This window comes from Schistocerca piceifrons, chromosome 3 (genome assembly GCF_021461385.2).
Source record: "Schistocerca piceifrons isolate TAMUIC-IGC-003096 chromosome 3, iqSchPice1.1, whole genome shotgun sequence".
NCBI lineage: Eukaryota > Metazoa > Arthropoda > Insecta > Orthoptera > Acrididae > Schistocerca > Schistocerca piceifrons.
This window is the reverse complement of record NC_060140.1, coordinates 494278728-494291027: the sequence shown is the minus strand read 5'-3', so window position 1 is coordinate 494291027 and position 12300 is coordinate 494278728. Positions and strand designations below refer to the sequence as shown.

The window sequence follows — 12300 nt, the reverse complement described above, 5'->3', positions numbered from 1 at the left end:
TCAAGAGAATTAAGCACTTCCTTCAGTTGTCTTTCAGAGCTCCTTTGTTAGTTTTCACAGGTATCTCAATGTCTGTTTACAATACTGAACTTGGTAATGTCTAGCCATACAATTTGGTAGTTTGCTTCTCAAACCTATAAACTTTCACTTACCAATATGATGACTAATTACTACCATTAGGCATTAATACTTCTGTAATGGTATAAAATTTTTTTAAAATCACAATTTTTGTGAGCAGGTTGTAACTCTAATTTTAAATTATCTACTGAAAAGGGCTTCCAAAGAGGCCAGAAAACTTGTGTCGCTTTTGCTGACTTGAATGCGGATTAAAATACTGTATGGCTAGACTAACTCCTGCTTAAGTTGAAATGAATCACACGTCCTGCTATGCTCACTAAACTAGAGGAGACTATGCTTAAAAATCACTTGTTTAGGGTCACTGTATGAAAATGTTCCCTGCACACACAGTTCATATGGAATTGTGAAATTAATTACATCTATAAATGTACACTTACTATCATTTTATACTAGCGTGCTAATACTTTCACATGTTTTGTGGCTTATTTTTAAGTTTTACATGTATTACATTTTTCTGTAGTTTTGGTTATACTAATAAAAAATAGTACTTACTTTTATGCCACAGTAGTGCCTTAGATCTACTGATAGTAATGTGTATGCATAAAAATAATCCAACCAGTAATAATAAAATAAAAAGCAATAACTGGAAACTTACATCAACATAAACTCGTTGAGTGAGTCCATTACTACATACAACAGCATCAAATGAATGGTCTTTCACGTCTATAACAACAGCATCATCTTCAAGAGGTCCATTGATTTTTAAATACAGATAAAGAAATAACTTTACACTTTCTTCTCCAGCTAATTTTGCAGCATACTTCTTGTTGTTGCAATTCAATGCTATCCTGCAAAAGCATAATATTTTTATACCTGTATAAAAGGTCCAAATAACATTCAGGTACATTAATCTGTAATAAGCTATCTCAGTTTTTCGTGTATGTTGGTAAATTATGTATAAAACAATAAACAAAATATTATCTTGAGTAGGAAGTACCTTTGGACAAACTCTTTTGTCCACTTTGGAGTGTCATGGTATCCTAGAGAGGCTCCAAGCAATCTGTGCACCATTACATCAGCATACCTCCTGATAGGTGAGGTAAAATGAGTGTACCGAGCAACATTCAAGGCATAATGGTTATAGTCATCTTCATCTTGGACAAAACCTGAGCAGAAATATTTCGCTCTCTGTAAAAATAAGTACATAAATAAATGAATTCAGCATCGCAGTTTATTTGAAAAAATCTGCATAATGCACTGATTAAAATATACCTAAACTCAACCAAGATCTGATGAAAACGTTAAGAAGAAAACAATAAATTCATACCAAACAGAATATACAAACATTATCTCATGTTTCTTACACTTTGAGTAAAATATGGATAAGCAGAAAGTGCAATAAAAAATATATTTCGACATAGATCTCGTCCCATACTTCTCAAATCAACATTATAATACAGATTGCTAACTTTTCCGTCAATATTCTTGGGTCTATGACTCCACTCGAAAGAAGCTGAATGAATGGAAAATGTGACCTGCACCTCCACTGCCAACTTTTGCGAAGGTGTTTCATAGGCACTGGCATCTCATTGGCTATAGAGATCTGATATGTTTGAATCCCCACATAATGTGAACATATCTCATTTTCATTACATGTCTCTATACATCTACTGCTACAATGTTAAAAGTTATTCAAGAATAACTCACAAATTTACTTACCCCATTATACATCAGCATTCTTTTACTATCAACAAATTTTCACGTTCACTAATAATCCCTGCAGAGGTATCTAAATGAGGACATTGTCCTCTGAATCTCTGCACAACTGTTTGATGGTATTTACAAAGTGAAACCAACATTGCCTAGAACGCACATTCTCTTACTGGAGCAAAACTATGCTATATTACTGCATTTAATTTGAAACAGTCAGTAGGGATTCTCCTACCAAACACGTGCGCCTACACTTGGAATACCAAACCCTATTTCTGAAATCTACCTTTGAAATTTACATCTATGTCTTTATTTTTTTATATATAAGATATCTGTGTTACGTCACATCCTACTGATATTAAACTGTTGCCAGCTTTCCATTGTTTTGTCTGTATACCACCACCCATAAACAACTGCTCTGATTTCCAACAAGGAAAGTGCATGACCTTGAACACTCAAGAACTACATGAAATTGCACTCTGAATACAAATCACTCATCCTAAAAGCAGTTGTAGGAACCACTTGGATGCAAAACTATGTGCCTTACAACAAGAGCCAAACAATGATACTGGACTGTGACAACAGAGATGATGTAGAATGTTAAAAATGCCCTTAGTTAGATTTGTATATTCTTGTTTTCTACTTTCTACTTGTGCCTACGCAAAAATGACCACCAGCTCAAGGTTGACCATGACACATTTCATTGACACCCACCTGCAAAGGGAGATGACTCGAGGCACTTTGGAAATGTGAAGAAAGGAAATATCAATGTAATACGACCAAAAGCTCACACATTTCAATGATGTGACTTATTGCTGTATTTCCCTCTGCATAAAATAATTACACTAACTGAACAACAGACTTTTTCTATGAACCTGACAGTGTTCCACAGCTATTCAGTCTTCAGAGTGCATGTGTGAGGCTTCATTGAAGTGATCAAAGCAAAGTGGAGCAGAACAATATGCACATCTAATACACTTTTTCACTTTCAACATCACTTCTGCATTCAAGCACTTCAAAGTCAAACACGACATTAATTACATTTTCAAACAATGATACCGGACTGTTTGACAACAGAGATGATGTAGAATGTTAAACAATACCTTTAGTTAGATGTGGATATTCTTGTTTTCTACTTTGCTTTGACCACTTCACTGAAATCTCACACCCACACTTTGAAGACTGAATAGTTGTGTACAACTATCAAGAGAGTAGAAAAAATGTTTGCATGGAATGTTCATGCAGGAGAGTGGTTGATGATGCATCACCCCACACCCAGTCATGTCATACACAGCACTGTTCGCACCTTATGCTTCAAGTACGAGATTACTCAAATGTATGACTGCCAGACTGCTCAAAACAGTATCAATCCCATCCTAATGATTTCCAATGTGTTCCCTAGGCCTTGTTATGACAAATAATACAAAAGATAGAACTGCAGATTAAATATAATTGCAGTTGAAGCAGGAACTAGCAAATAAACAGTACTGCAGTTTGGTCAAAGCTATCAATATCAAATCTCAAAACTTCCTGCCAAGTTAAACCCGTACATTAGACCAAAACTCAAACCTGGAGCCTTTGCCCCCTGCAAGCAAATGCTCCACCAAATTACCACCCATGTATGACTCATGACCTATTCTCATCATTTTACATCTGCCAGTACCTCATTCTTACTTTCCAAACTTCACAAAAGTTCTCCTGTGTATCTTGTGGGATGAGCATTCCTAAAATGAAGGCAGTTATTAATAAATACAGAGATCATTCCCAGAATGAATTTTATCTCTGCAGCAGACACACAAAGATAAGGCAAAATCTATCTGCAGTATTATTACAAATGAAACAAAAAAAAAGTAGTGATTCAAATGAAGCCGAGAACCCAGAATATAGAAGTTGCACAAATGGTGACAGTTTCAAATCACTGGCCATTAAATATAATAATTACTTATGCATAGTGGCAACAAATATTGCCCCCACTAACAAATGACTAAATGCATTAGCTTTAATTGAGCAGACAGTAGATGCAGCAACAACATAAATTAGTTGCAAAATTACAATCCTAAAGGAGATTAAAAATTTCAGCATATCACTAAAAAGTAAAAATTCAGTTAGCTATGATGGTGTTTCTTACAGAATATTATAATATTGTGTTGAAATCATAGGATTACCTTTACAACAGCTTTGCCACCAGTGAATAAATCAAGCATACTTCCAGACAGATTTGGATATGCTGTCTGCTTTATCCTATAATTCTGTCTATCTGCAATATGGACACAACTGGTGAGTTGCCTTATCTTACAGCTCTGGACACTTCACAACACAGGCTGGATTGTAAATCAGTACCATGGCAGACCGAAACAACACCTGTCTATTTCCAAGTTAGATTCTGGGAGACACAACGGAAATGTGTGGTACTAGCTTTGACATTCCAGCACTTGTGCACCCTACAGGCAGCACTATATGTGGAACTACTTGTCTCCACTAATCATGCGTCCATAGTAACACTGAACAAGTATCGATTCACCAAACTTGTACGTAAGCGGCTGCCCGGCCAAAAAGCATCAGTTCCAACCAAAGTGATCACCACAGCGGTGCCATAATTAGACACCAACAGCCACAGCCAGAGCCAGAGCCACTGCCTTCACTGACCCTGGCCTCAGACAGACACTGTGCTTCTGGGATGGCATATGACAGGTGAATTTTGATTTTGAGATTATTTGTGATAGACATACAACTGAACTTAGAATTCCACTGTTGTCAGTTACCACCAACAATCTAATAACTTCAGATAAAAAGTGCTTGGTTTACTTGGTGTGTCCCAATCTTTTGACAATTTCCTCCATTGTTGTCATGAGGGGCTAAGACTCACTGTTGTGAAACAGGTGATGCTCCCACTCTTATGCCCAGAGGATGGCATCTGATTGGCGGATTACATCATGATACGAGAGAAATTGTGCATACTGAGGTGGCATCCTCTATGTCCGTAGATCATGTTTGTGCTCTCTATCCAACGTAGCTTTCAGTGCCATCACAAGCACTATGTGGCAAACTACAATAAGTTGTCTTCTGTCCTCTTTCTTCATCAAGTGAATGCTTACATACAATGCTAAGTTCATAGGCAGTGCTTCTATTACAATTGTTTTCACACAGTCTAATTTCAACTGTAATCCCAACCACAGAGCCCCATAGTACGATGTGTGAATGAGTATTCTCATTTGTTCGAACAAAATCTTGTATTTATTTAACAGACTGTTTTCAGCCATTGCTGATTTTTTGAAATTTCTGTATTGAAGGTAATGCTGATACTCAGCACAGCAATCAGCAACAACCTGTATAGACTGTCTCACATAACATTTGCCACATCTGCAAGGAATATTATAAATCCATGGTACTATCAGGCCAAAATTTCCTTTAATGTGCTGCAACATTTCTTGAATTTTCCTGTGTGGATGTAAGACTGGTCTGATTTCTTGCCAGTTTAGGAATCTAGCTCTCTTACTAGTTTTTTCGCCACAGAAATGGAAGCCACACTGTGTGTTGGTCCTCCCGGCTTGGTTAATGGTATAGCATCTTGGTTTCCTCAACAGCAGTGATCTAATATCATGGACAGAATACCTGTCCCTTCTGACCACAGTTATTGGATGGTTAATCTCAGAGCCAAGACACTCACTGACCAAAACAGTCCTGGTTCCATGTATTAGGGCATTAAGCAAAGCTCTCTTTTTATCTAGACGGTGAAAGTTACACTGATTGAGATACAGGTCTTTAAGGCATCTATTTTCTATACATATAACAGACGAGCTGGTGATCTGATTTCTGTTAGACTAACAGATCTGAGAAAAACAACTTCCTCTCCTCCCCCCATCTCCACTGTAGATATATGGATGTATACCATTCTATGTCAATAACTGCTGCAGAATCTCACTCAATGCTCATTCTTCAAAATCCTCTATGAAAAAATTAGCTTTGGCTGGTGACAGTTGCGAATGATGGCCGTTCCATCAGTAATTTCATAACAATATCCAGTATACAAAAAAGTAAGTGGTAATCAATCTGTGATAAAGTTATTTTAAATTTTCACAGGAAAAATGAGTGGCCAATAGTTTTAATGTCGTACCTTCATAAAAATTACCACCACCTCAAGATTGACTGTGACACATTTAGTTGACATCCACCTGCATAGGGAGAAATGGCCATTGTAAAAAAATAAGAGAAACTGGAACTTGTACAGTAACAAATATTTAACTGTTCTCATTTTTCCCAAACACTGCTCGAGAATCGAACAGCATAGAAATAGAGTGAAAGTAGTTCGATAAACCCTCTGACAGGTACTTAATTGTGAATTGCAGAGTAATCATGAAGAGGTCATGTGGATGTAGATTTCACTCAGGCCTATACTTATCTGCTTTATGATATCAATAAACATTTACAAGTTCTTAATACGATGAACTTCTACAGTTTGGTTTGGTTTTGTTTTGTTTTAGTGGCAAAAAATAACTGGGGTCATGCGCGCCCAAGTCTAAACTCGAGAATACGAAGACAGAGAGGTGTTAAGAAAAACAACTATATGTCAGCCTGAACTGACATAACAGAAGACAGCTAAGAACAGACACATGGAAAAAGGGCTAAAAAAAGACACCATACAGAAACGGAGGTCCAAAACAAAAAATTAAATGGCCTACGCCATATTGCTTTGTCGAATAAAAAGTAAAACACAGTCGACAGCCCAGGCATCATTTGCTAAAATGGCCAATAACTCAAGACAGCAAACACAAGCGGGAACAAATGGTTAAAAAACGAACATTCCATCATGAAGTGGCAGACAGTTAAAACTTGGGCGCAATGTGTACAAAGTGGTGGAGTAGTGCCACTTAGCAAATGACGTTGGCTAAAACGGCAGTGCTCAATACGCAGCCTAGTTAAAATAGCCTCCTCCCAGCGTGAGGGCTGAGAGGAGGTCATCCTAGCCACTGGGAGAGGCTTAATAAGCCAGAGCTTATTCCCCTGATGGGAGGACCACTGGCGATGCCAAAGGGACACCACCTCCTGACAGACAGCGACACAGATCATCCGAGGGAATATAGGTACTCGCAGGCTGAGGTACGAAGACTGTTGCCTTGGCAGTAGTGTCAGCAGCCTCATTTTCTGGCAGATCGACATGACCAGGAACCCACACAAACATCACACTGGTTCCACCAAGAGTGAGCAAGTGACATTTTTCCTGGACCCGCTGCACTAAGGGATGGGCAGTGTACAGCACACACAGACTTTGAAGGGTGCTGAGTGACTCCGAGCAGAGGACGCAATTGAAAAGGCTGTGACATCGGATGTACTCTGTGGCCTGAAACAAGGCGAAGAGCTCAGCTGTAAATACTGAGCAGTGTGCAGGAAGCCGATATCTAAACACACGGGTGCCAATGACGAAAGCACACCCGACCCAATCGTCAGTGTATACAAAAGTACTATCACAAAGTTCCATGCGAAGGTCATGAAACTGAAAGTGATAGACTGAGGCTGGAGTAGTGTCCTTAGGAAGCGAATGAAGGCTAAGGTAAACATGAGCCACTTCACTAAGCTGAGGTGGTGAAGGGTTCACACCCATCGGGAAAGTTATAAGTAGTGTGAAGTTAAGCCGCCATATCAAATAGAGAGAGAGAGAGAGAGAGAGAGAGACGGGCCCCATACTGACACTCAAAGGAATCATCAAAGAAGGAGGCATAGGATGGGTGGCCATGCATGGCAGACAAACAGCATGCATATCTACTGAGGAGAGAGTCACAGCGGTAGGACAGTGGTAGTTCAGCAGCTTCAGCATACAGGCTCTCAACTGGATTAGTGTAAAAGGCACCTGTGGCCGAACAGGTAACATGATGGTAGATAGTGTGGACAGCATAAGAGGAATGGGCGTGCAGATGCATAAACAAAGCATCCACAGTCAAGTTTCGAACGGACAAGGGACTGGTACAAACGGAGGAGGGCGGTTCGATCGTCATCCCAGGAAGTATCATTGAGGACACGTAGGGCATTGAGGAACCGTGTACAGCAGGCTGACAGGTAAAACACATGGGAGGACCAAGAGAGTTTCCTACTGAGCATGAGCTCCAGGAATTTTGTAGTTTCAATGAATGGAAGGGCAACAGGGCTAAGATGTAAAGATGATGGAAGAAACCACTTGCATCACCAAAAATTCATACAGATGATTTTGTCAGTGGGACAGCAAAACCCACTGTTGATGCTCCAGGAGTAAATATGATCAAGGCACTGCTGAAGACACCACTCAGTGAGATAAGTCCATGGAGAACTGCAATAGATGGCAAAATCATCAACAAAAAGGGAGTTGGAGATGCCCGGCGGGAGACAGGTCCTAGTAGGGTTAATGGCGATAGCAAAGAGGACTATACTCAGAATGGAACCCTGAGGCACACTGTTTACCAGGATAAATTTGTCCGACAAGGCAGAACCCACACACACCTTGAAAACTCGAACTTTTAAAATACCTGAAGGAAACACGGCAGGCGGCCACAGAAGCCCCACATGTGAAGAGTATAGAGGGTACCAGTTGTCCAGAAGGTGTTGTAGGCCTTCTCCAAATCAAAAAACACGGCCACAGTCTGGGATTTCTGTAGAAAACCATTTGTGACATGGGTGGACAAAGTAACGAGATGGTCAACTGCTGAATGCTGTGCTCTAAATCCACACTGTGCATTCATCAGTAAATTGCGAGACTCAAACCACCATACCAGCCGGGCATGAATCATATGTTCCATCCTGTCGCAAACACAGCTGGTAAGAGAGATGGGGTGGTACACAGGAGGAAGCTTTTGTCCTACTGGACATAGGTATGGATATGATGGTGGCTTCACACCAGCGCCTGGGGAATGTGCCCTCTGTCCAGATGTGGTTGTAAATGTTACGCAGGAAGTGCTTGCCCACAAGAGAACGGTGCTGCAACATCTGAATGTGGATGGCCTCTGGCCCTGGTGTGGAGGATCAGGATGAACTGCGAGCATGATCTAGCTCCCTCATAGTAAAGGTGGCATTTTAGCACTAATGATTCAGAGAAGACAAAGGTATCGCCCGAGCCTCCTTGCTTGTTTCCGATGTATGAAGGCAGGGTGATAGTGGGAAGAGCTCGACACTTCCATAAAATGGTGCTCCAAGGTGTTGGAGATAGCAACAGGGTCCACAATATCATCATCTGCTACTGTCAGGCCAGAAATTGGGGAATAGATCTTGGTTCCTAGAGAGCCATCGGAGGTTGGTCCACATGTCAAAGGAAGGTGTGGAACTGTTAAAAAGAACTAGTGAATGAAATCCACCTAGCTCTTTCGTTATCCTGAAGAATGCGATGACATTGTGCACACATCTGTTTATAATGAATGCAGTTTGCCATCGTAGGATGCCGATTAAAAATGCGGAGAGCACATCTCCGTGTGCTAATTGCATCACGGCATGCCTCAGTCCACCAAGGGACTGGGACAAGATGTCGTAAAGAGAAAGTGTGAGGAATGGAATGTTCTGTAGCAGTAGGGATAACATTCGTGAGATATTCCACCTGGCCATCACAACTGGGAAAATCTTGTTCTTCGAAGGTCACCAGGGAGGAGTGAAAGCTCCCAGTCAGCCTTAGTAAGCTGCCATTTGGGCATGCATGTGGACAGGGTAGGGACTCAGCAAACGCATAGCACACGGGAAATGGTTGCTCGAGTAGGTGTCAGAAAGAACAGATCACTGAAGATGACTGGCATGCTGGGTAGTGCAGAAGAAGACGTCCAAATGGGAATACATGTGTATGTGTGAGGAGTCAGAAAGGAAGGTGGGTGCTCCAGTGTTAAGGCAGAAGAGAGTAAGTTGGCTAAGAAGGTCAGCCAAGAGGGCACCTCTCTAACAGGTCCTGGGAGAACCCTAAAGGGGATGATGCGCATTAAAGTCACCGAGTAGCGAAAATGGGGGAGGTCGCTGCCCAATAAGCTGAAGGAAGTCTGCCCTGGAGACATCAAATGATGGAAGGACATAATTGGTACAGAGGAAAAAAGTCAGGTGGGGAAGGAAAAGTCGAACTGCAACAGCTTGAAGACGGGTAGTCAGGGAGATGGGTTGATTATGTATGTCATCCTGTATGAGCAGCATGATGCACCCATGAGACGAAATGCCAACCTCAGGGGGAAGGTCAAAATGAATCGGTAAGATATGTGAAAGCTTAAAGCAGCTGTGAGGGCACAATTTCGTTTCCTGAAGGCAGAGTACAAGGGGATGCTGTGATGCTAAAAGCAACCATAAATTCTCTTTGTGCAACCAAAGGCCACAAACATTCCATTGGAGGACAGTCATAGTGAGCAAGAGATGCAGGGGTGTCAACTCGGCAGCAGTCGAGTGACAGCCAGTGTAAAGGGCACAGAAGGAGGAGGATCCTGCTCCATGGGGTCCACATAAGCATCGGCTTCCTTGTGCGGTCAGTCTGTGGAGTCCAATGCTGAGAAACAGTTGGTGGTGTGCGCCGGCAATACAGAGGTAGGCCGGGTTAGGTACCACAGGGCAACACCGTGGAAGAGGATCTCCGAGTTGGCAAAGGTTAAGACAGTTTGCCTTTGGTGGACTTCTTCGAGCCTTTCCAGTTAGAGGAAGACTCGAGTGTTGTTTGGCTGGATGGATGGAGGAAGTCTACAAGGGAGTACTCCTTCTATCCTTTCCAGCACATCAGTTGTGTAGCTGGTGGCTTCGCCCCCTTGAGGCAAGAGTTTGACAGGTTGTTGCACAGCTGGCGATTTCACAACCACAGAGCTGAATTTGATGTAGCATGTCCGCGTGGCCATGTCCTTCATGGAGCAAGAAGTAACAATCTGGATCTCTTGGACAGCCCACTCATCACGATACATGGGACAATCCTGAGAGGCGGTGGCATGGCCACCATTGAAGTTGATACAGCGGGGAGGAGGTGGCGGACAATCGCCCTCATGTGCATCCCTACCACAAGTTATACATTTGGCCGGGTGTCAACAAGATGTTCTAGTGTGGTTGAAACAATGAAACTGGTAGCAGCGCATCAGGTTCAGAACGTGTGACTAGACCATGATAATTTATAGCCTGCTTTGATCTTGGGCAGCAACACCACTCTATCAAAGGTGAGGAAAACAGTGCAGGTGGGCACTAACAAGGAATCTACCGCTTTCATTACATGATTGATGGCAATGACACCCTGATCAGAGAGCAGGATTTTGACCTCGGTTAGACCACTGAGTTGGCTGATGTAAATTACACCATAGGTGAATTCAAAGTTCTAAGGGCCTTGACATGAACAGAGTAGCTGTGGAGAAGCGAGGCAGCAAGCAGTAGTTGTGCTTGAGAATCAGAAGCAGTCTCCAAAAGCAAAGTGCCATTCCGTAAATGAGAGCAGGATTTCACAGGGCCGGCAATTGCATCAACACCTTTCTGAGTAATAAATGGATTGACCGTGGCAGTACATGAGACCACATGGAACCGTGATGCAGTGGGAAGGGTCTTGGAATCACTAGCTTCATTCTGTTTACATTTTGTAGACGTAGATTGTGAAGATGAGTGACTCATTGCAAAAAAATCCCCCATGATTGCCAGCATCTCCGATGGCGAGCTCCTTCCATCTGGGGGCTCCCCTCACAAAGGGGTGCACCCGCCTTAGGTGATTGTGCACACCTCAGGTCACACCTCCCAAATACCTGGTGGAGGGACCAATCGGCAATTTGGGAAGGTTGAGCTCAGACAATCACCCCTTCCTGGGCCTCGCCTGTACCAGGGGGTACGTGCGAATCCTACCTGTTGACCCAGGGCTACGAATTATGCGTTACCCAGTCACCTGTTATGCCTCAGATGCATGCGCCGGCCTTCAGGAGCGCACGGGGAGGAAGAAGAAAAAGAGGAACCTCAAACGCAGAAGCATAGGAATGAGAGGAGAAGAGAAACAAAGAAAGAAAAAGAGAGTGAAAAAACAAAGGTGAAACTGTTCTTATGTCAACAAAACACAATACAAAACATTCCCAATAACATCCCAGCCATGTTCCCCAAGGGAGGTGAAAAAAGAATAGGAAAAGGATAGACATGCAGCACGAAAGTGAAAAAATGCTGCAAAGGCTGGGGCCCCATGGTAGCCAAGGACGATCCTGCCAAAGAGTGGCGAGCCCCCTGGGACTTCTACAGTGGCTGACTGTAAGTGCCAATACTTTAGTTAAGCACTTTGCCTGCCTGTATGTAGAAGAATTGACAGCACCAACTTGTTAGTAAACCGAGAAATTTTCATCCAAGGACTTTGTTGTGAAAGGCTTTAAAGGCATATGAGTAACCTCAGAGACTCACAGTTCAAAATGGACACTGTGAATGACTTCATTTTTGTGTCTTTATAAGGAAGTGTTATTTATGAACACTACCTGGGACACTTATTTGCTTCAGTGAACTCACTCTGGTCCACCACACTGTGTTAACACTCATTTATAAATAAACTATCTCCAATTGCAGACCTACTTCACTCCTTCCAGCCTATTCAAA

General features: G+C 42.1%; 1 protein-coding gene across 1 annotated transcript in view; it reads right to left on the bottom strand.

Moving 5' to 3' along the window:
- Nucleotides 1-12300, bottom strand: part of LOC124790100 (DIS3-like exonuclease 2) — a 227914-nt gene that overhangs the window by 31268 nt on the left and 184346 nt on the right. Inside the window, exons 13-14 of the mRNA XM_047257666.1 lie at nucleotides 1076-1266; nucleotides 734-926 (exon numbers count right to left, since the gene is read on the bottom strand). Coding sequence (XP_047113622.1) covers nucleotides 734-926; nucleotides 1076-1266 — 384 coding nt within the window. The remainder of the gene's footprint in view (nucleotides 1-733; nucleotides 927-1075; nucleotides 1267-12300) is intronic.